Genomic DNA, 21,258 nt, shown 5'->3' with positions numbered 1-21,258 from the left:
GGTCTTTTGTTCCAGACTGTAGTCAGCAAAACCTTTTTGTTTTGATTTGTCTGAAGATTTAGATTAGAGCTGGGCAGTATAGGAATATTTGGTTGAATTGTAATAGTCCTTATTCACGATTTGTTTTAATAAAAGCATATCAAGGATATCATCAGTGATCAAAGAACATTGATCCAACTGTTCATTTAACTACAGAGAGTGTAAAAACAAATGAAGTGCAGCAAAATCGTAATAATCATTGTACTATGCATAAAAGAGTATTTGTATGGCAGAATCTGTTAGTGCTGATTTACTTTGTGTTAAAATATTGTGATAAATTGTGTTTCCTGAAAATATATTTTTAAATTATATGATATATATTTACCATATTGCCCAGCTCTGTCAGTATTTAATTACATAAAGTTGCATTAAATGAGTTCTGATCTTCATCGAAGTCACAACAATAGACAAACACTGTCTGCTTAAACTAATACAACACACAAAATGATATGTTTGCATGGTTTTATTGAACACAACATGGGTGGAAAAAGTATGTGATCCTTTGGATTTAATAACTGGTTGACCCTCCTTTGGCAGCAAAAACCTCAACCAAACGTTTCCTGTAGTTGCAGATCAGACCTGCACAACAGTCAGGAGGAATTTTGGATCATTCCTCTTCACAAAACTGTTTCAGTTCAGCTATATTCATGGGATATCTGGTTTGAATCGTTCTCTTGAGGTCATGCCACAGCATCTCAATTGGGTTGAGGTCAGGACTCTTCAAAAGGTGTATTTTCTTCTGCTGAAGCCATTCAAAATCTAAAACTGTGAGCTCTTAAAAACCCAGACATTTTAGAGCTCAAAGTAATCCTGAAATTAAAGTTATTACTAGAAACAAAAGACTTACACTAATCTGGACTTTATAGACCACCAAAATAAAATGCTTAACTCACAGCTGAGCTGAAGTAGAGCTGCCCAGGCAGCTGAAATAAAGTACTGGGTAGTTTGGACTTGAGTTGGCCATCATTAAATCTAAGCTTCCAGCTACCTCCATACACATACGTGTGCACCCGTGCAATGGGATTGCAGTACCTGCCACTGATTGTGCACCGGTTGGATATCAGAGCTTGTCCAAATAGGTTAGAGAATATGCCAGCATTAAATGCCCTCTCCACACCTGTTCAGGCCCATCACAGCTCTGGCCAAGTGTCTGTTTGTAGCTGGTTATGCGATATCCCAGTGTGATCTAAAGCAAATCGCTGATAACGCCCTGCTGTTTGATTAAGGCAAACGGGCAATGAGTTGGTGTGGAAGTGTGGCATCATGTTTCTCGGCTGGAGCAGGATCCTTGAATAGGGTCACCGCTCTCAACCCTGTTGGGCAATTCAAAAACTGAACTGAGAATTCATTCTTGGATTGCCCAATGCTTTTCTTAGAAGGCTCAGAATAGTCACAATAAGTTCTTGAATTCTTCTAGAGTTCTTTAGGACATGAGAACCTATAACTCGAATATTTACATTCTTGAATTTCTAGTAATTTTCTATAATTTCTGTGTTTCTAGTTGTAACAGTTCATTTAGCCTTGGGTTCTAGATTACTGTTTAATTTCTACTTTTGAGGGGTTTCTGTTGCTAAAATTGTTTTTTTTTTGTAATAGGCCTGGGATAATTTAGGATTACTATTACTTAAGTCAAAATATTTTGGAGTTTCTGGAGCACTACATTTCATTCATATGGCAGTAGAATTGGGGGTTTGGCAAGAGAATTGATTATCATATGTAATAAGAGATTTAGGATTGTGTAACTGACAATTTTCAATTCTTTTACTTGTATTGGCTATTGGGTCATCATACATCAATATGTGTATGAGTTCGATATGATCGCTTTCTATAGCTCCATCTTTTAGTTTTTGAAAACAAGACTGTTAGAATTGTAGACTATTGTATTTCTAGAAGTAATGAAGTTTAGAATTTGTGAATCTGTAGGTCTTAGAATGTTTGATGTTTTAGAGCTCAGAGTTTAATTATTATTCTAGTAATAAGGTCTAGACTTTAGTAGGGGTTCAAATCTCTGAAACTGCTGTAGTTCTAGTAATTAATTTTAGAACTGTGAGGTTGGAAGGGCTCTGAATTCCATATAACTTCTAAATTTCAGGAACTCTAACTTTGTATTTAAGTGTCCTATGTCCAGTATGTATGTGGATTCTAGAATATGTACTGCTTTAAATGTTAATAATATGAATGAAGTTACCTGAATGAGTAACTGTGTTGAATTTCTTTTTTTTATGTCTGACTGAGTTATATTCTGGAGTCTTCAGGAGATACACTGAGATTTGTGGCAGGTCTTTGATCTGCTAAAGCGCTCTGGTTCCAGCCTCTGCAGCAGTAGCAGCTCTGAAAGGAGTGATGCAGCTAATGACTGTGTTACTTTGTTGCTAGAAGTTAAAAGCCAATGTGTGCAGTGGAGCTTCGGGTCATAAAGTTGTATCCATGTTCTATAATGAGATGCATATGAGTCCAGCTCTCTGTGCGCCTCAGTGCTCCAATTGGTGGGGGCTCTGCTCTGGCTGTGTTTGCTGATTTTGGTCATAACTCATTTTGTTTGAGCTTGTGTTGAAACGCTGGACTAGGCCCCCTGCAGACCCGGCCCCAGAGAGACCTGACCCTGCACTCCTGACCCACTTTCACTCCAACACAAGCACAGGAATCATACTGGAGAAAAGCAATGCTGAAAATAGACTCCCAGACTACTAAAAGCAACAGTTGGGAGACAATGTCTTTATGTATGATGAGAACTGCATAAATGATCAGATGTGAAAATCATGCTTAACATTGCTATTCTCAAGTACACAATAAGCAGCACAATTACTATAGAACAATCTGACATCATTAAAAGAGCTTAAACTGTACTACAGTGAAACTTTGGGTACTGTATCACAATCTAATTCAAGAGCAGAAAATATGCTATAGTAAAAATATGGATCCTGTATAACAATCAACAACTCAGCAGAGAAGAGAAACTACTACATAAAAACATATAACTATATCTACATCTCACTTAAAAGAGCAGAAACTGTACTACAATAAAAGGATGGCTTCTGTATCATAATTTAACTCAAGTTAAAGGAAAGACGAACTACAACAGTGAAAATACATATACTATTTCAGTTAAAAGAGCACTGTACTATAGTTTTAGTATAGATACAATTTTACTCAATAATAATATCTGAACAGTAAAAGTAACAGTAAAAGACTGCATAACCATAACCATAAAAGAGCAGCAACTACACTGTATTGAAAGTGTGGGTACTGTATCCTTTCTAACTCAAATAAAAAAAAGAGAAACTACAGTGACAACATATATACTGTATCAAACAACTTCAGTTAAAAGACCACTGTACTGTAGTTTAGATGTGGGTATTGTATGACAATCTAACTCAATTTTAATATCTGAAACTGTACTATAGTCAAATATGAATATTTTATCACAATCTAAATTTTAATATCTGAAACTGTACTATAGTCAAATATGAATATTTTATCACAATCTAAATTTTAATATCTGAAACTGTACTATAGTCAAATATGAATATTTTATCACAATCTAAATTTTTATATCTGAAACTGTACTATAGCATATATACATACCCACTTCAATTTGCATACCGCCCCAACCGCTCCACTGATGATGCCATATCAACAGCACTCCACCTGAGCTTGACCCATCTGGAAAACAAGAACAGTTATGTGCGGATGCTTTTCATTGACTTCAGCTCCGCCTTTAACATGGTCATCCCCCAGCACCTTGTAGAAAAACTTGGCCCATTAGGCATTGACACCTCACTGTGCAACTGGCTTTTGGACTTCCTCACAGACAGACCGCAGACAGTGCGAGTTGGAGGAAACACCTCCCAAACCACCATCATGAACACTGGTGTTCCCCAAGGATGCGTGTTGAGCCCTCTGTTGTTCACTCTGTTGACCCACGACTGCTGTGCCAAATACAACTCAAACCACATCATCAGGTTTGCAGATGATACTACAGTAGTGGGCCTCATCAGTAATGACGATGAGTCTGCCTACAGAGAGGAGGTAAACCAACTTGTTGCCTGGTGCGGCAGAAACAACCTGTCACTGAATGTCAACAAGACAAAAGAAATGACTATTGACTTCAGGAGGAAGCGCACAGTGCACACACCACTCACAATCCAGGGCAAAACTGTGGAGTCTGTGAATAGTATCAAGTTTCTGGGGGTGCACATCGCAGACGACCTGACATGGACTACACACACCACCTCCCTGGTTAAGAAAGCACAGCAGCGCCTTCACTTCCTACGAAGGATGAGAAGAGCTAACCTTCCCCCTCACATCCTCACAACATTCTACAGAGGAACAATAGAGAGTATCTTGACCAGCAGCCTCACGGTCTGGTACAGCAGCTGCACAATTGCAGAACAGAAATCACTCCAGAGAGTAGTGAGGACAGCAGAGCGCATCATCAGGACTTCACTTCCACCTGTAAAAGATCTGTACCCATCAAGGTGCCACAGCAGAGCCACCAGGATGGTCAGAGATGCCACCCATCCAGCTCACGGACTGTTCAGACTGCTGCCCTCTGGAAAACGTTACCGCAGCATGAGGTGCAGGACTTCCAGACTGAACAAAAGTTTTTTTCCACAGGCCATCAGACTGTTAAACACTTCCGGATGAGCAGACTTAAAGACTTAAACTCTTGATCACTCAACAAATACTGAACACTTATGGTCCTCACCACATATTCACATGAAACTGTACAAAATAATAAAATCTCTGCCATTAATATCCTTTAAATGCTTCAAATTCTGTGCAATAGACTTATTTCTTTAAAATTAAGCACTTTGTCACTTTATCACTTTACACATTTCAAGTTTACAGTGTTATGTTTACTTATTTTATATAGCTTAGGTAAGTTATTGCTATAATGTGCAATATTATATTATGACATTGTGCAATATACATACATGCATATATATTACCCCTATTCTGCATCTGCACTGTCAATTTGTTATTTATGTCATGTTAGTTGTATGTCTGTGTTTTTATGTGTTTTTTTCTGCACATTGGAGTTTGGAGAAACGCAATCTCGTTCAACTATGCACTCTGTTGTAAAGTCTGAATGACAATAAAGTTCACTTGACTAGACTTGACTTGACTATAGTGAAAGTATGGGTATTTTATCACGATCTAAGTCAACTGAAAGAGCAGAAAGGGAACAAAAGGGTACTATTGAATTTATAGGTAACTGTGTCAGAACTCAAGTTAAATGTGCAGAACTGTAGTGGAAGTGTAGTGAAAGTATGGATAGGTACAGCATGGCAATAATAGTGTCCTGTTTACCGGCTCGGTCAGGCACAATATACAGTGTTACACTGCCATCTGCAGGAGGAAATCTGCCTTCTATCGACACACTAGTGTAAACAACTGTTTATTTTCTATGAACACTAACACACATTGTAATATTACAAAAATGACCCCCTTAAATACGTTTGTAGAAAAATTCAGTCGAATGTGGGCTGAGAATGTAACGAGTAAGGGCGGTGCAGAGCAGCAGGAGAGGAAAGAGGAAAAGAGGGAAGGAATTTCCAATATTTAACACAGACACAGCTGGTCATGGCAGCTCTCTCTCTCTCTCTCTTTCTCTTGTTGTTCGATCACTAATGTTCTCTCACAAACCACTGAGGCCTTACAGAGCTGTATTTATACTGAGAATAAGTACGTAATAATAAATACTCTGTGAGTACTTTCTGAATGTTATATGACTCTAGCAATCACTGTCGGTTAATTCTCCAACCCTTACGCTCAATATCTCCTGGTTCCCCTGCCCCTACATTCACTGACTGAAGGCCTACTACCCTTGCAGCCAGCACTGTCCCTGAATGTCAAATATGCAAGCAGCCAATGTCTAAGGGTTCCACTACACTTACAGCTACTATCTAAGAGCTCTTTAACAACATTTTGTGGAATATATTATTATATTGAGGAATATATTATTACATTACCTTTATAGTCACTTTCTTCCTTCCACCACCCTGTCTCCTCCTTTTAACTGTTCTACATCTGCACCTTCTCTATTAAGTTAAATATATCCCTGTTTTCATTTTCTGAGAGTTTTGCTTCCTCTGCAGTCACTTAACCAGGGTTCCTCGTCGTTTACAACACATTTCTGAGGGTCTCCTTCACCTACTGCTAATGTTTGAGGGCTCTGTCATCTCTGTACCCTCTTAGTGAAGGTAAACCTACAACCAGCGTCTGAAGATTCGCTCTAACTATTACTTTCTGATGGTGTACCTCCTCTATAGTCTCTTTTTAAAATATGCCCCTCTGTTACTACACATATCTGAGAGTTCTCTTGATCTTTTATTGAGTTTCTGAAAGAATGCTTATCATACAGCTGCTGACTGAGAAGTCACCTTCTTCTTCTAATTGCAGCAAATGTTGCTACTTTTATACTGTTATAGTGTTCATGTAGTGCGGCTGCAACTAGTTTCTGAGGCTTCATTTAACTTGACAGTCCAATAATGTGTTGTTGGCCACTGGATGCTGAGCACTCTAAGAGCTGTGTGTGTGGGTGTGTGTCTGTGGATGCTGCACATTCTTCCTCCTGAGTGGGTTGTAAAACTACAATAAAAGCCCCAGAGAGGTGCTGGGAGGGGTAAGCGAGGTGCTGGATGGTAAGGGGGTAAACCTATCTGAGACATTCCGGCCTGCTGCTCAGGAAACTTCTGCCCTGGGTATGCCCGGAGTATGGAGGAGCATAACCTTCACACCCGTATGGACTGACCTGCATCACTGGTGAGATGTTTAAGATGTTTTATTTAATCTATAGTCTTCATAAATGCTTAGAACGTCCCTGACTGGTTAACAGCTCTTCATACATTAGATGTCCAAATGTAATGTATGGACACAATGGACACAAAACTAATGCTTTTTTTTTAACTTTTAGCCTCCACAGCTTGTTTCTCCTCTCTCTCTCTCTCTCTCTCTCTCTCTCTCTCTCTCTCTCTCTCTCTCTCTCTCACACACACACACACACACAGTTTCTTGGATTTTAGCTAATTAAAAAAACTATGAAATGTAATTAAGAGGAAGATGGATGATCACAAGCCATCAAACCAAATGGCATAAGGTTATCCAAAAGCAGTGTGTAAGACTGGTGGAGGAGAACATGTCAAGATGCATGAAAACTGTGATTAAAAACCAGAGCTAATTGACCAAAAATGTATTTCTGAACACTTAAAACTTTATGAATACAAATTTGTTTTCTTTGTCATATTTGAGGTCTGAAAACTCTTTTTTTGTAATTTTAGCTGTTTCTCATTTTCTGCAAATAACTGCTCTAAATAATAAGTTTTATTTAGAATTTGGGAGAAATGTTGTCTGTAGTTTATAGTAAAAAACAATGTTTATTTTACTCAAACATAAACCTATAAATAAGAAACTGAAGTGGTCTCTTATTTTTTTCCAGAGCTCTTTTTACTACCTATAAAACCTATAAAATATGAAAGTTACAGCAGTACGTGCAGCATACTTACATTACATGTCCAAATGTTTGTAATGAGTGCTGCATTAAGTTGCACTCATAGCTGACACAAATGTGTGTGCAAATGCGTGCACACACACACACACACACACAATAATATTTTTCAATATGGTCCGCTAGAAAGCCTTAGAAATGATTTAGAACCTTTTCCAGACTGATGGATGTCAATCAATTAGTTTTTCTCATATGTTCTTAAATTTAGATACATAGAGACATATTGGTTTGGAATGCTTTTTTACCTTAATAAATGAAATAATTATTTCAAAACTGCTTTTTGTATTTACTCAGGTTATATTTGTCTGATATTAAAGCTTGTTTGGTAATCTGAAAAATTTAATTATGACAAAAAGCAAAAACAAAAGAAGGGGCAAATACTTTTTCAAGGCACTGTATGTTTTGTTGCTAAATGTAATCTAAAACTCTTTTTAATACCCTTGATTTTAAAAGAAAAAGTGAATGATCAGGTGTCCTAAAACTATTGTACTTGTGTTTTTCTTTATGGGCAAGTCAATAAAATATTACAGATTGTGTTAATGACTCAAAGTGTGTGTGTGTGTGTGTGTGTGTGTGTGTACAGAGCAGAGAGCGCAGAGTGAGTCAAAGCTCGAGCTCCTGGAATCGTCTGCATGCATATGAGCCTCCAGTGGAAGCAGGCAGGACAGTAGTGATCTGACTGAAGATCTAGAGAAGCTCAGGAGGCACAGTGTGAGGGAAAGAGGTGAGTACACGAGACTTATCCACACTACAGCATGAATAATAGAGGTGCTGAACTGCTCCAGAGACTTGGAGTGTGTGCAGTAGACAATAAGATCTTCTGTTTGTGCATAATTTCAGTGTAACCTGGAAGAACAAAGCTCCACCACAACCACTGGTTTGCAGAAAAAAGAACAGTGTTGGACAAGTGGTTAATTTGTTGTTGTGTTTAATCCCCGCCCACTACAGGGCAGCGTTGTACTCTGACTTTAGATCCCACTGTTCTATTTGAACGAAACAGAACAATTGTTTAAAAAAATTAAACAATTGCAATATAATGCCTTGCTTATAATATCTCAATATGTTTTGCAATCTATGAAAAAGTTTGGGCACCCTTTATAATTTTCATGATTTTCCTTTTTAAATCATTGGTTGTCCAGACTAGTAATTTCAGTTAAATATATCATATAGCAGATGAACAAAGAAAAGTGACATAAAGTTTATAAGATTTACAGAAAGTGTGCAATAATTCTTTAAATAAAATTAGGCAGGTGCATATGGACTGATTAACCTAAAATTGAGTTATTTGGAGGACGGTATACGACTCTGTTTGTGGTGCAGAAAAGGCTTCTTCTGCATTACTCTCCCATACAGCCTCTTCTTGTGTAAAGTGCACTGAACAGTTAAACGATGCACAGTGACTCCATCTGCAGCAGGATGATGTTGTAGGTGTTTGGAGCTGATCTGTGGGTTGACTATAACTGTTCTCACCATCCTTCTCCTCTGATTATCTGAGATTTTATTTGTTCTGCCACTTCAGGTCTTAACTAGAACTGTGCCTGTGATCTTCCATTTCCTCACTATGTTCCTCACAGTGGAAACTGACAGCTGAAATCTCTGAGAGAGCTTTTTGTATTCTTTCCCTAAACCAAGATGTTGAACAATCTTGTTCTAGTTGTGTTTTGAGGCTCCCATGTTGGCACTCTTCAGAGAAGATGCAAAGAGGAGAAAAACTTGCAATTGACCATCTTAACACTTTCTCATGATTGAATTCACCTGTGTATGTAGGTCAAGGGATTAATCAACTTACAACAATATCTTTAACCCTTTTCCAATAATTAGTGCTAAAAGTATTTAAATAAAAAAACACTTTCTGTAACTTCTCAAAACTATGTTCATCTGCTATATGATATATTTAACTGAAATTACTGATCCGAACATTTTTCTAAACTTATTCTGAATGAACAGATTATTAATAATATAGATGAAAGTTAAGCTTTACTATAAAGTATTAACCTTCAAGTACAGTAATCTTTGATGTGGGTGGGTTGCCAGGTCTGCAGTTCTGCCTGGTTAAGCTGAATGATTTTTAAAGTGGTTAAGTATTTTTTTTTACGTTTTTTAAAGTAAAAGCTATTTTAGTAAATGTAATTTAACATGTGACAGATATTTAGTTAATGTATTAACTTGTTGATTGATTGGATAAATAGTTTAAAACAGGGGTTTTGAAAACAAAAGACATTAAAGATAGACTATCTACAAGTGAAGCAGCCACTGTACCTCTGACTGAGAGAACCGAGAAAAGCCAGCATTAATCCAATGAAGAAAATACAGCAGTGTGGATACCCAGTGGTGGTTGTAGGGGAGCAATGGGGACAAGTGCCCCTCCCACAACAACGCTTAAAAAATTCCTATGGTCCCTTTATTAATCCTCCTTCACTTCTGCAAACACATGACATCAAAAAGGCACATTAATGTAAAAACTAACTTTACAGTTGGCCCTTTCTACTTCCCAGTCAAGCCTATGCTGTTGCTGAGCCACATACACGGATGCATTTGAAATGAGTTTCTGCACTAAAGCTCGGGTCCTCTAAAACAGACTAATCAATCTGAATGTACTGTTCAGTTAAGAACAGCAAAGGCCTTAAAACTGTGACAATATGTTGATTTGTTACAAGAAGGCAGCTGATGTAAATTGTATATAAAACAGAAAAAGAGAGTGGGAGCCGAGTGGTCCAGCGGTCTAAAGCTGCCACCAAAGCTGCCACCATGCAGCTTTGCCATCAGCTCAAAAAGAGGTGGTGGATGATTTCACATGTATCAGAGGAGGTACTGTATGTGTTAGTCTTCACTCTCCTGGTGTGTTGGGGCATCACTAGTGATAGGGGGAGTCCTAATGAGTGGGTTGAGTAATTATCTGTGCAAAATTGGGAAGAAAATGGGGAAAAATAGAAATAAAATTAATGAAAAAAACAATATAACAAAATAAGGGCCATTCTACCAAAAAGATGTCATTTCTGTTCTCAGGAAATTACATGCATATATGTGCACACAAAATAACTTTTTAAAATAAAAATAAAATACATTTTATTATTAAGCATATAGCCTTGTACATTTTTTTAATGTTGAATGATATTGAATAAATGCCTGGTGTATCCCTCGTGGCTGTAAAAAGTTTTGCGATGTGTTAAGAAGCTTGGGAACCCTTGATTATTACAGTTATTCCTCTAGCTATTTTAATAAAAATATCAAGCTATTTAATGTGTCCAAAAATAATAAAGTAACATTTTACATTAGTGACATCTCAACCTTCATATTGTTTTATTTTCAAGGGACTGAAGGGACTAATTAATAAGATTAATTCCACTTAATATTGCTCTTATTGTCTTCACACTTAGCTTAAGCTTTCCATCCTGTCATTAAACACTTTTAGAAAATCTAAATCATAAATATGTTTTCTAAAGTAGTTCATGACTCAAGGGTAGACGCATGTATGACAGAAAATAAAAAGAAAATAAATAAACAGTGATTAAGCTGGAAAGATATACGTTCTTTATCATATATAAATGTGACAAATCGACAAAAGAACAAAAAAAACATTTTGTTTTAAGTTATGGGACACTATTCTGATAATGACAATTATATTGTATTACATCACATTCTATTATATTATTGATTATGTGTTTCATTCTTAATGTAAACCCTCCTGGTGCTGGGGTAGGGGGTCGTGTGCTACAACTAAATTACACTAAACAAACACAAACTCACAACATGATACATGGTGTACCTTGACTACAGACTGTAAATGACTGTAATCCTTACCAAGGTTGCACTACTTGGGTTTAAATTTCCTCAGCCGTGGAGCTGTGAGTTCTCTGAAGTGATGATTGTGTGTTTTTGGGGAGACTTGGAAACAAATTATGCAACTAATCAACAGCTGAATGCCATCAAATATTTCTCACAGCAGTGTTCCAACCTGCAGTCTAAAGCCTTCTCACAAGAGTAAATACTGAAAGAGCAGATAGACATACATTTGGACAATATACATTTGCTGGTATGTTTTACTTTTTGTGTGAATTCGGATATCTTCACCTTTGATTTGTGAAGATGGTCAGCGCTGACTGGGCACTGGGCAGAAGCTGAGAGGAGGATTATGGGAGTAAAGGATGACCTTCAGATGGAGAGAGAACAAACTGTGAAAAACTTCAGGGTGGTTCTCCGCCTCTGCCCACCAGAACAGACAGACACAGGTTGGATTTTAAGTCCTGGCTCCCATGTATGAGTGAATATTAAATGAATCATTACTTCTTTTATGTTAAGTTAAATGAGTTTATTCATTTAATAGTTTATTTGATCCATTTAATGATTAATCAGCCTTTTATTCATTCACTCAATTATTCATTTGTTGCGTTGTGTTTGATTGCAGCCGAGCCGCAAGCGACAGTCAGAGTTTCAGGGCTTAACACAGTCACTCTCCAAACTGGCAGGGTGAGTGCAGCTCTGATTGACCACACACATGTAGGTCTGTCATGATAGGATTTTTTTGTGGAGGATGTGGAGAAACATGTGTATGCACTGCTCTACTGGCTGCATTGACATGTATCATGTTTGACATTAATAAGTATTATGTATAATGTTACAGGTGGGGAATAAAGTACTGGTCAAACTTCTTAAAAAACTGCGTTGAACTCAAATTCATGTTACATTCTTTTAGACACGAACCACTTTTGCTTCTGATATAATGCAATGTCCGTACCTTATCTTACATGACCTAAGGAGACGACAACCCATGTTTACAGTCTGTTTGTTTCTCTGCATATGTGGCGGGGAGCGAGCGGTAGGACTTAATAAAAATAATTAATTTACCTAAACTATGTAAATACCTTAGTTACCCTTACACCAGTGCAGCCAACTACGCCACTTTGGGAATTGCACCCAAAGAAATTTAACACTTCAGGTTCGTGGGTACCAGAAAGTACAAAGACAAGGATTTCAATTAACCAAAAAGATTTTATTAATCAAAATAGGCTTATAAAAAAAAAAAAAAAAAAAAAAAAAAAAAAAAAAACAACAATAGATAGAGATAGATAGATAGATAGAGATAGACAGATAGATAGATAGATAGAGATAGACAGATAGATAGATAGACAGATACACACGGCTGCAAAACAAAGAAAATTTTAATATTAATATCACCAGACCCACTCAATGCTCAAAAACACATTAAAATCAACAACAGGTCATTTGAGTTAAGAAATTACAAAGAAGCTAATTATTTTAATTGTTGTAGGGCTGAAGCTCACCAGGTGGGGGCCAAAATTTAACTAAAAAATATCAAAATCACAACAAAAGTCACCCGTGCAAGAAAATAAATCAAATCCCAACCAGTAAAGCAAAGTGAAAATAATACTTCAATCTCCCCTCCTGGATCCCTCATGCACCTACTCCACAACTACCAAATAAAATCAGAAATATAAAAAGGACCACAATACAATGGCTCAAAATACAGTTTAGATTGGATTAACTATTGCACACAGCAAACAATTTACAGATGAAGCATCAGTGCACAAAAATAACAATGCATACACCACAGGTGTAATATAGTTGCACTGATAGTAGACGGAGTTTTATAAACAAATAGTAAGTAAGTAAGAGTAGAGCTTTTCAGCTATAAAACAGTGTGCATGAGCACAAGCTGCAGTCCGATAATTCAGCACAGAATGATATCGGTTCCCACAACAGTTATCAACACACTTAAGAGAATAAAAGTGTCTTAGAGCTTCATTAAACTTCTCTGGAGGCAAAACGGCAGCTTATTTCACCGTTACAGGATGCTATCTTCATGCAACAGCCAGTAATCACACCAGATCGGCTGGACCCGCTAAATTAAAAACACAGAAGGCATAAATATAAAGTTTAAACCCATTTTACTACCCCCTGACTAGATAAGCGGTTCGTATACTTACAGAGCTGATGAAAATGCCGTCAGGCAGCGTTACAATTGGTCAGACGCCAACAATTCCCACTGAGGAGTTAAACTGAAACCAAAACAAACAGTAACTCACGGGTACAGCGCTATACTACCAAAGTACGCTGCATATACGGAGCATTTACCTGAGAACTGGGATAAGCCAGACTCGAGTGCAGTTTCAGAGGATGAGACAGCAACAAAACGCTGTCTCAGATACTGTTGTAGATTAAAAGTGTTATGATTGTTGTGTGTGTGTGTGTGTTTGTGTGTAGGGTCATCATGCTCATGTTCTGGAGTTTGATGCTGTTTGTGATGAAGAAGCTTCTCTCAGAGATGTGTACGAGTCAACAGCCCAGGTATGCTACATGTCTTAAAGTGGGTGTACACCCCCAATGAATGTTCCATTTAACTACTTTAAGCTGCACTCATTACTAACAGAGATGTGTAACTCCACACCTAACACACAGCTTGTTCTGTCTGCACTGCTAAGAAGTACTGGCAAAAGTTAGTTGCACCCAAATTTTTGATTGCTATTGGCTAATGCAAGGCGTAGACTAGAGGAGTATAAAACCTTCCCAGCATTGAGCTGTGGAGCAGAGCTGGCACGGTGAGTATAGGGATATCTAAGCTTACTGTAAATAAACAAAAGGTCTTTACTCACCCAAAGAGAAATCTGTGTAAATTAACATCCAGCGCTCGTTTTGATTTTAATAAAAGTGTTGCATAATGTGCCTTATTAATCCGGTGCGCCTTATGTCTGAAAATAGAGGTTTATTAATAGTGTGCCTTATGATCAGGTGCGCCTTATAGTGCGAAAAATACGGTAGTGTATATTAACCCCCAAATGTCCTTTAACACCACCGCTACCCAGCCCTCCAGCTGCTCCCACCAATAGGAAACATTGTGTTATCACTGCTACTCAGATTACATATTATAATAATGGCAATCTCTCCCTCTCTCCCTCTCTCTTTCTCTCTCCCTTCAGCCCTTGCTGGAGTATTTAATGAAGGGATATAATGGGTGTGTAATTGCATACAGGCCCCCTAACAGCAGGGACCCCTGTGGCAGACTGAGGGGCATCATCAGCTGGGCTGCTGATGACATCTTCAGCTGTATCCTTGGGACAGTGTTTGTCTGTGGTCATAACAACCAATTCAATTAACATATCCTCACCCATTCTGCATACTTGAGTTTAGCCCTGCCCACTCACGCTGCAGTTCTCAGGAGTCTTTCAACAAGCCAATTAGAATAAAACTCACAAAAATATTTGGACAATTTTCTTAATTCATTTTTGTTTGTTAAAAAGAATGTGTCCTTGTTGGAGTAACTGTCTCTACTGTCTGTACTACCCAGGGGAGTTTTTCTACTTTTTCTAATTTGGAGCATTGGTGTGAGGATCAGATTGGATTCAGTGGCATAATAGCAGTGTTAGTGGCATTGAATAATTTACCAGGCACATGCAGAGGGGGGATGGAGGGTGCTTGAGCACCTGCCCGTTTGGGTCTTAGTGCCCTTTTATTAAATATATTTACCTCCCCCACCCCCCCCCCCCCCTCAGCTGAGGTGGACCAGCATAAAAGTTAGTTTCACCCAAATGTTTAACTATAATGCATTTAACACCACAGTTACAGGTTAATATTTTTTAAATTTGCTGTTTATATACAGGTGGTGGTCAACGAATTAGAATAATTTGAAATAGTGCAATCATGAAATTCTTTGAATGCATTTTTTGTGCAGAAAGCAAATCAGGTGTTCACCGCACCTGTCCTACTCGTTAGACTAATCACAGAACTCGTTACCTGGAAAAATTTGCTCAGCTGAGCTTTCCAAAAGGCCCATTTAGGCCATTTAACTGTGACACTGTTGTTTTATTGAATTAGAATAATGGAGAAACCGTTTCATTGAATTAGAATAATTTTTATTATAATTACAATCATCACTTTCTCAGTATTTTGTGGCTGCCCCCTTGGCTTGTATGACTGCATGAAGTCTCCGCGGCATCGATTTGACCAGCTTGTCGCAAGTTTCCGCACTCACAGCTTCCCAGGCAGTGGCGATGTTCTGCTTCAGTTGGTCCAGCGTAGTAGGCTTTCTGTAGCGAATTTTCCGCTTGACGATGGCCCAAAGGTTTTCAATGACATTGAGGTCAGGCGAGTTGGCCGGCCATGCCAAAACTTCAAGCTGTTTTTTAGTGAACCAATCTTTGGTCGACTTTGCCGCATGAGCCGGTGCAAGATCCTGTTGAAATATGAAGTCTTCTTCGCCGAACTGTTCCTCAACAGTCGGAATCAGGAACGTTTCCAGAACATCTTGATATACGGCAGCATTGACAGTCTTCTTGAGGAAGCAGAGTTTCCCTACACCTCGAGCGGACATGCATCCCCAGACCATAACGCTCTGGGGAAACTTGACGGATCTTTTCACGCACTCGTGGTTGTAGGTTTCGCCACCACGACGCCAGACACGAGGACCTTGGTCACCGAAGGAGATGCAGAAGCGTGATTCTTCACTGAAGACCACTTTCTGCCAGTCTTCAGCAGTTTCTCCATTTGTTTCTTGTTCAGCATCGGTTTTACTGCTGGAACGCGAGATTTGAAGCCGAGTTCGCGCAGACGACGGTAAGTGGTTGATCTGGAGACGTCAGCGCCGGTCTGCTTGTTCCACAAGTCGGTGAGCTCGGAAGTGGACTTGAACCGGTTGCTGACTGCGATCTTTCTCAGCTGCTTGTTGTCGCGAGCAGAAGTTTTTCGGACGCCGGAACGGTTGGTGCGCTTGCTGCAGTTTTTCTTGAGAGCTTTGCAGACGGAATTTGAGCCACTATTCCGGTTGAGAGGTCGCGCTGCTTACCCATGATTGATTTTACAACTTAGAAATTCTACTCAACCCTGACTTTATACTGCACAGTGAACACTCTTCACAGAAAACAAAAATTCGAGCATTTATTCTAATTCAATGAAACGGTTTCTCCATTATTCTAATTCAATAAAACAACAGTGTCACAGTTAAATGGCCTAAATGGGCCTTTTGGAAAGCTCAGCTGAGCAAATTTTTTTCCAGGTAACGAGTTCTGTGATTAGTCTAACGAGTAGGACAGGTGCGGTGAACACCTGATTTGCTTTCTGCACAAAAAATGCATTCAAAGAATTTCATGATTGCACTATTTCAAATTATTCTAATTCGTTGACCAGCACCTGTAGGTAATATTGACCTAACCTTAACTAATCTGGTTAACATAAAGTTCTGTATTTGAAGCACAATTCCACAAGAAACCTAACTGAAAAAGTGATGGTGCTTAAAGTGCTTCACTGAGCTAGTGATTTAAGGGCTTCTGAACATCTCATGGCTCAATATCTTATGGACTATCCTCCACTTAACATGACCCTCAGATGGCCAACTTTTGTAGTTTGTCCTTCTCACTACAAATTAGTCCTGGATGATATGGCCAATTTTTTTTATCACAAGGTATTTCTTGATTTCAGTCGATAAAATATAATAATTCTGTGGGGCATAGGTGGGAGGGTAATTATAGAATGTAACTAACACTTATCATGCCACTGAATCCAATCATAAAACACTTAAAAACAAGAATTTACACAGCTAACTGGTGATGGTAATGGTGTCTCTGAGCTGAATGAATCAATGTTGAATGAATGTCTTTGTGCTGGTTAGAGTTATACTTGATATGATATGTGTACTATATTTTACAGGTTTCATGGGTCACTTAGGAGGGTTCTGATACTGAAATATGATTATATCAAATTGGGGTCCAGCCCCTTACCAATACCTCTAAATGGAAATTAGGTTGCACGAGCTGCATGATGCCTATAGGCCAACAGAATAAGAATAAGAGGGTCCTGTTCTATTGGCAACAATTCTCTCCCTGGATTAGACAAGTGGTGTCTGTTAATTTGCACATCTGCAAATCAGCAAAACAGAAGAATGCTGCCTTTATTTAAAAAGGGTGTCCACAAACATTTGGGGACATAATGTATAATCTCTCATTCATTGCAATGTTGATTGAAATGAAATTGAATGAAACCAAATTCAGAAACCCATCCTTAATGTTACTGAACTTCTTCAGCTCCAGAGTACTCTCACTGTACTGTAGTCAGAGCATCCTTCTACCACATCTCCAATGAGAAGATCTATGACCTGCTGGTGAGTGAGTTCTACAAACTGTCTATGGTTTTTCTGAAGAATGATCCAAACAACGTTAACATTGCTTTTAAAGACTAAAACCACCCGCAAGCTACCTATATGCTATGCTTTGATTCATTCCTAGCCATATTAACCCCCCAAATATTAACATTTACAGGGGTTGGACAATGAAACTGAAACACCTTTCATTTTAGTGTGGGAGGTTTCATGGCTAAATTGGAGCAGCCTGGTGGCCAATCTTCATTAATGGCACATTGCACCAGTAAGAGAAATATTGCAATGCACACAACATTATAGGTGACATACCAGAGTTCAAAAGAGGACAAATTGTTGGTGCACGTCTCGCTGGCGCATCTGTGGCCAAGATGTATCAAGAGCCACGGTATCCAGGGTAATGTCAGCATACCACCAAAAAGGACGAACCACATCCAACAGGATTAACTGTGGATGCAAGAGGAAGCTGTCTGAAAGACAGAATTCAATGTGCACCTCAACTCTCCTGTTTCCACCAGAACTGTCCGTTGGGACGATAAATTACTGTGGTCTAAAACCAGGTGTTTCAGTGTCATTGTCTAACCCCTGTACTAGGTGTGTTTTATCACCTACCTTGTTTGATCTTTCACATTTTTCAGGTTGGTTCGAAGTCAAATAGTGTGTTTAAAGTTGTTGTGAAATACAGGTTAGGCCAAAGGACAATAAAAACCTGCTGGACCCTGGTTTGGTTCACTTGCAGCTTGGTTCATGCATCAATATGGTTATAACAGATTTCACTGCTGATTACTGTATCTACAGTAACTGTAGATTAACCCTTATTTATCAACAGAAATAAAAGGATTTTAATTGAAGTCTGGTATGCTTACTCTGCTATGTGACATGGCTGCATTTAAGAGGAGTTGGATTCTGGCAGAGATGCAGAATTTGTCACAGAAATCTTAAAAAGCAACTCGCCAAATGCCTGATTCATGCTCTTCTACAAAGCAATCACTATGGAGTGTAGAGAGACACAGCTTATGTAGGTGATGAGGAGAGAACGACAGGACAGTTCTTCATTCTTCAGAGGTTCAAAAGCAATTTTCTACGTAACATATTTCTTCTACCTGTTCAGGAGCCTCAGGTGAGCGAGGTGTGCCGTATTCATGACACAGAGGAAGCAGTGCTTCTGGAAGGGCTGAGAGAGGTGGAGGTGAGCTCCTCCCAGGAACTACTGCATGTATACTACAGTGGGACTGCCCACAGGAACACAGGTGAATAGAGACCTGATTGTATTAGTAGCTCCACCTTGTATGTATTTATACAGCGTACTGGTGCTTTAAGGTGCCCCACGGCATTAACCAAAAGAACGGGACACTAAGCACCACTAAGAATGGGTGGTGTGGAATAAAACCCCCAGTATTGGTTTGTTGAGTTCTCTGGAGGGATGATGGAGCTTTATCCAGTCAAGTCAAGTCAAGTAGTTTTTATTGTCAATACATGGCTTTGTTTCAAACTTTGTGTTTCTGTGCAGGTGTTTCGAAGGGTGATTTTGCCAGCAAGTCTCACATGGTGTTCAACATCATGATCACAAACACAAAAGACCAGTCTGATAACGGTGAGCACAAACAGACTTATTATGTATGTATCAGTCTGTACGTATGTACAGTGCCGTGAAAAAATATGTGCCCCCATTTTTAAGATAATCAAACATAGTTTAATATCAGAACTTACTAGTTCTAATACATAGTTTAATAAAAAAGAACAATACTTGCAAAATGAGTTGAGGAGATTGGACCAACTTGTCTCTTAAACACCAAATGATGCAGTTCTTAAAGAACTTCTTAAAACTTGTCAAGAACTTAATACTATTATAAACTAAAAGATTGAATTTACTATTCTCAGACTTCAGCATTTTGAATATGGAAATAAAACTGGAAAGTTCCTAGCTAATCAACTAAAGAATCTCTGGGAACCATAATCAGGACCCCTCAGTAATTACTGACACATTTAGATCATTCTTTGCTAATCTCTAAAACCACCACCTGAACAGGTAAAAGATGAGTGTCACCCTTCCTAAATAATTAATAATCAGGCAAAATTACTAGACAAACCTCTCACCAATGCTCATCTAATGCAAAATCAGAAATCACCTGGACCCAGCAGAATTTTATGAACATTTCTGGTCTCTTATCGCACCTTTATTTTTTAAAGTAATCTCAGAAATGTATCAAAATGCAGTTATGTCCCAACACATGAACACAGCACTTAATTCACTAATTCTAAAACCAGATAAAAATCCATCAGGATGGATTTTTATCTGGTTTTAGAATTAGTGAATTAAGTGCTGTGTTCATGTGTTGGGACATAACTGCATTTTATCTATCTATCGTCCTATATCACTTATTAATGCAGACATAAAAATGATGGGTAAAGCCTTATCCATTAGAAACTGTCATTTCCTCACTAATAGACCGATCAGACCGGATTTACTAAAGGGAGACACTCCTCAGAAAACACAAGAAGACAATAAGACACCATTCATAGTAGCGTCACTGGACGCTGGAAAGGCGTTTGAAAGAGTGGAATTGCTTTTTCTCTTCACCATATTGCAAACATTTTGGATTTAGATCATATTTTAGAAATTGGATATAGATATAATATACCTTGCCCACTGCCTCTGTTCTAACAAACAGACACAAGTCCAAACTATTTGCCTTTCATAGAAGAAGTAGACAAGACTCTTTCTTATCTCCATTATTATTTGCACTTTTTACTGAACCCCTTCTGCATCTATTAGACAGTGTAAAAAATATCAGGTATTCAGTCTCAATCATATCATCATAAAATAAGTTTATATGCAGATGATATTTTACTCTATATCTCAGATCTATCTGAATCACCCCAATCAGTCCAGAATCTAATTAATAGTCATAGTAATGTGTCTGGCTACTCTATTAATTTTTTTTTACTCTAAAGATTTTGCCCTTAGGTGGGTTTGATTGGGATACCAGCACCCAATTTAAATATGAAGCACGTTCTATTAAATATCTTGCTATACATATTTCCTCCAACCTCAAAGGTCTGTATAAACTTAATTTTGAACTTTTATTGTCCGCATTACAAGCCAACCTAGAAAGATGAAATAGCCTACATTTATCCTTATAACTCACAACTACTCTACATTTGACACTGGATAGATAATACGAACCAATCATGCTTAAATACTGAAAAAATCTTATTTGAGAAATTTAATATCAACAGTATTCCATTTATAGATAAAACTCTAAAATCAACAAGCTGTTACCAGTACACCACAATAAATACCACTCTGACTGCTTTTTGGAAGACCAATGGAATAATCAATTACCGCTTCTCCCCTTCAGAACACACCCCATTGTGGAATAACACTATGTTTCTAATCAATAACAAACCTTTTCCATTCACATCTTGGAGACAGAGAGGAGTAACCAGCCTCTGACAGTTATATACTAATGACCTGCTTATGACCTTTGAAAAGGAAAATATAAATTACCAGATCACTGTTTTGTCAGCATATTCAGATCAAAGACAGTATAAAGAAAACTGTCAGTTCTTCAAAGTTTCCTAACCATGTTTTAGCTTTTCATTT

At 38.2% G+C, this 21,258-nt stretch overlaps 1 protein-coding gene across 1 annotated transcript in view; it reads left to right on the top strand.

Moving 5' to 3' along the window:
* The first annotated feature begins 11,647 nt into the window (after positions 1-11,647).
* Positions 11,648-21,258, top strand: part of si:ch211-63b16.4 (uncharacterized) — a 48,109-nt gene continuing 38,498 nt past the window's right edge. The window contains exons 1-7 of the mRNA XM_049464145.1: positions 11,648-11,778; positions 11,955-12,016; positions 13,772-13,855; positions 14,485-14,611; positions 17,581-17,657; positions 18,763-18,901; positions 19,162-19,245. Coding sequence (XP_049320102.1) covers positions 11,682-11,778; positions 11,955-12,016; positions 13,772-13,855; positions 14,485-14,611; positions 17,581-17,657; positions 18,763-18,901; positions 19,162-19,245 — 670 coding nt within the window. The 5' untranslated portion in view covers positions 11,648-11,681. The remainder of the gene's footprint in view (positions 11,779-11,954; positions 12,017-13,771; positions 13,856-14,484; positions 14,612-17,580; positions 17,658-18,762; positions 18,902-19,161; positions 19,246-21,258) is intronic.

Source organism: Astyanax mexicanus, chromosome 14 (genome assembly GCF_023375975.1).
Source record: "Astyanax mexicanus isolate ESR-SI-001 chromosome 14, AstMex3_surface, whole genome shotgun sequence".
Classification (NCBI taxonomy): domain Eukaryota; kingdom Metazoa; phylum Chordata; class Actinopteri; order Characiformes; family Acestrorhamphidae; genus Astyanax; species Astyanax mexicanus.
Note: the sequence above shows the minus strand (reverse complement) of the source record. Positions and strands in the feature narration are given on the sequence as shown.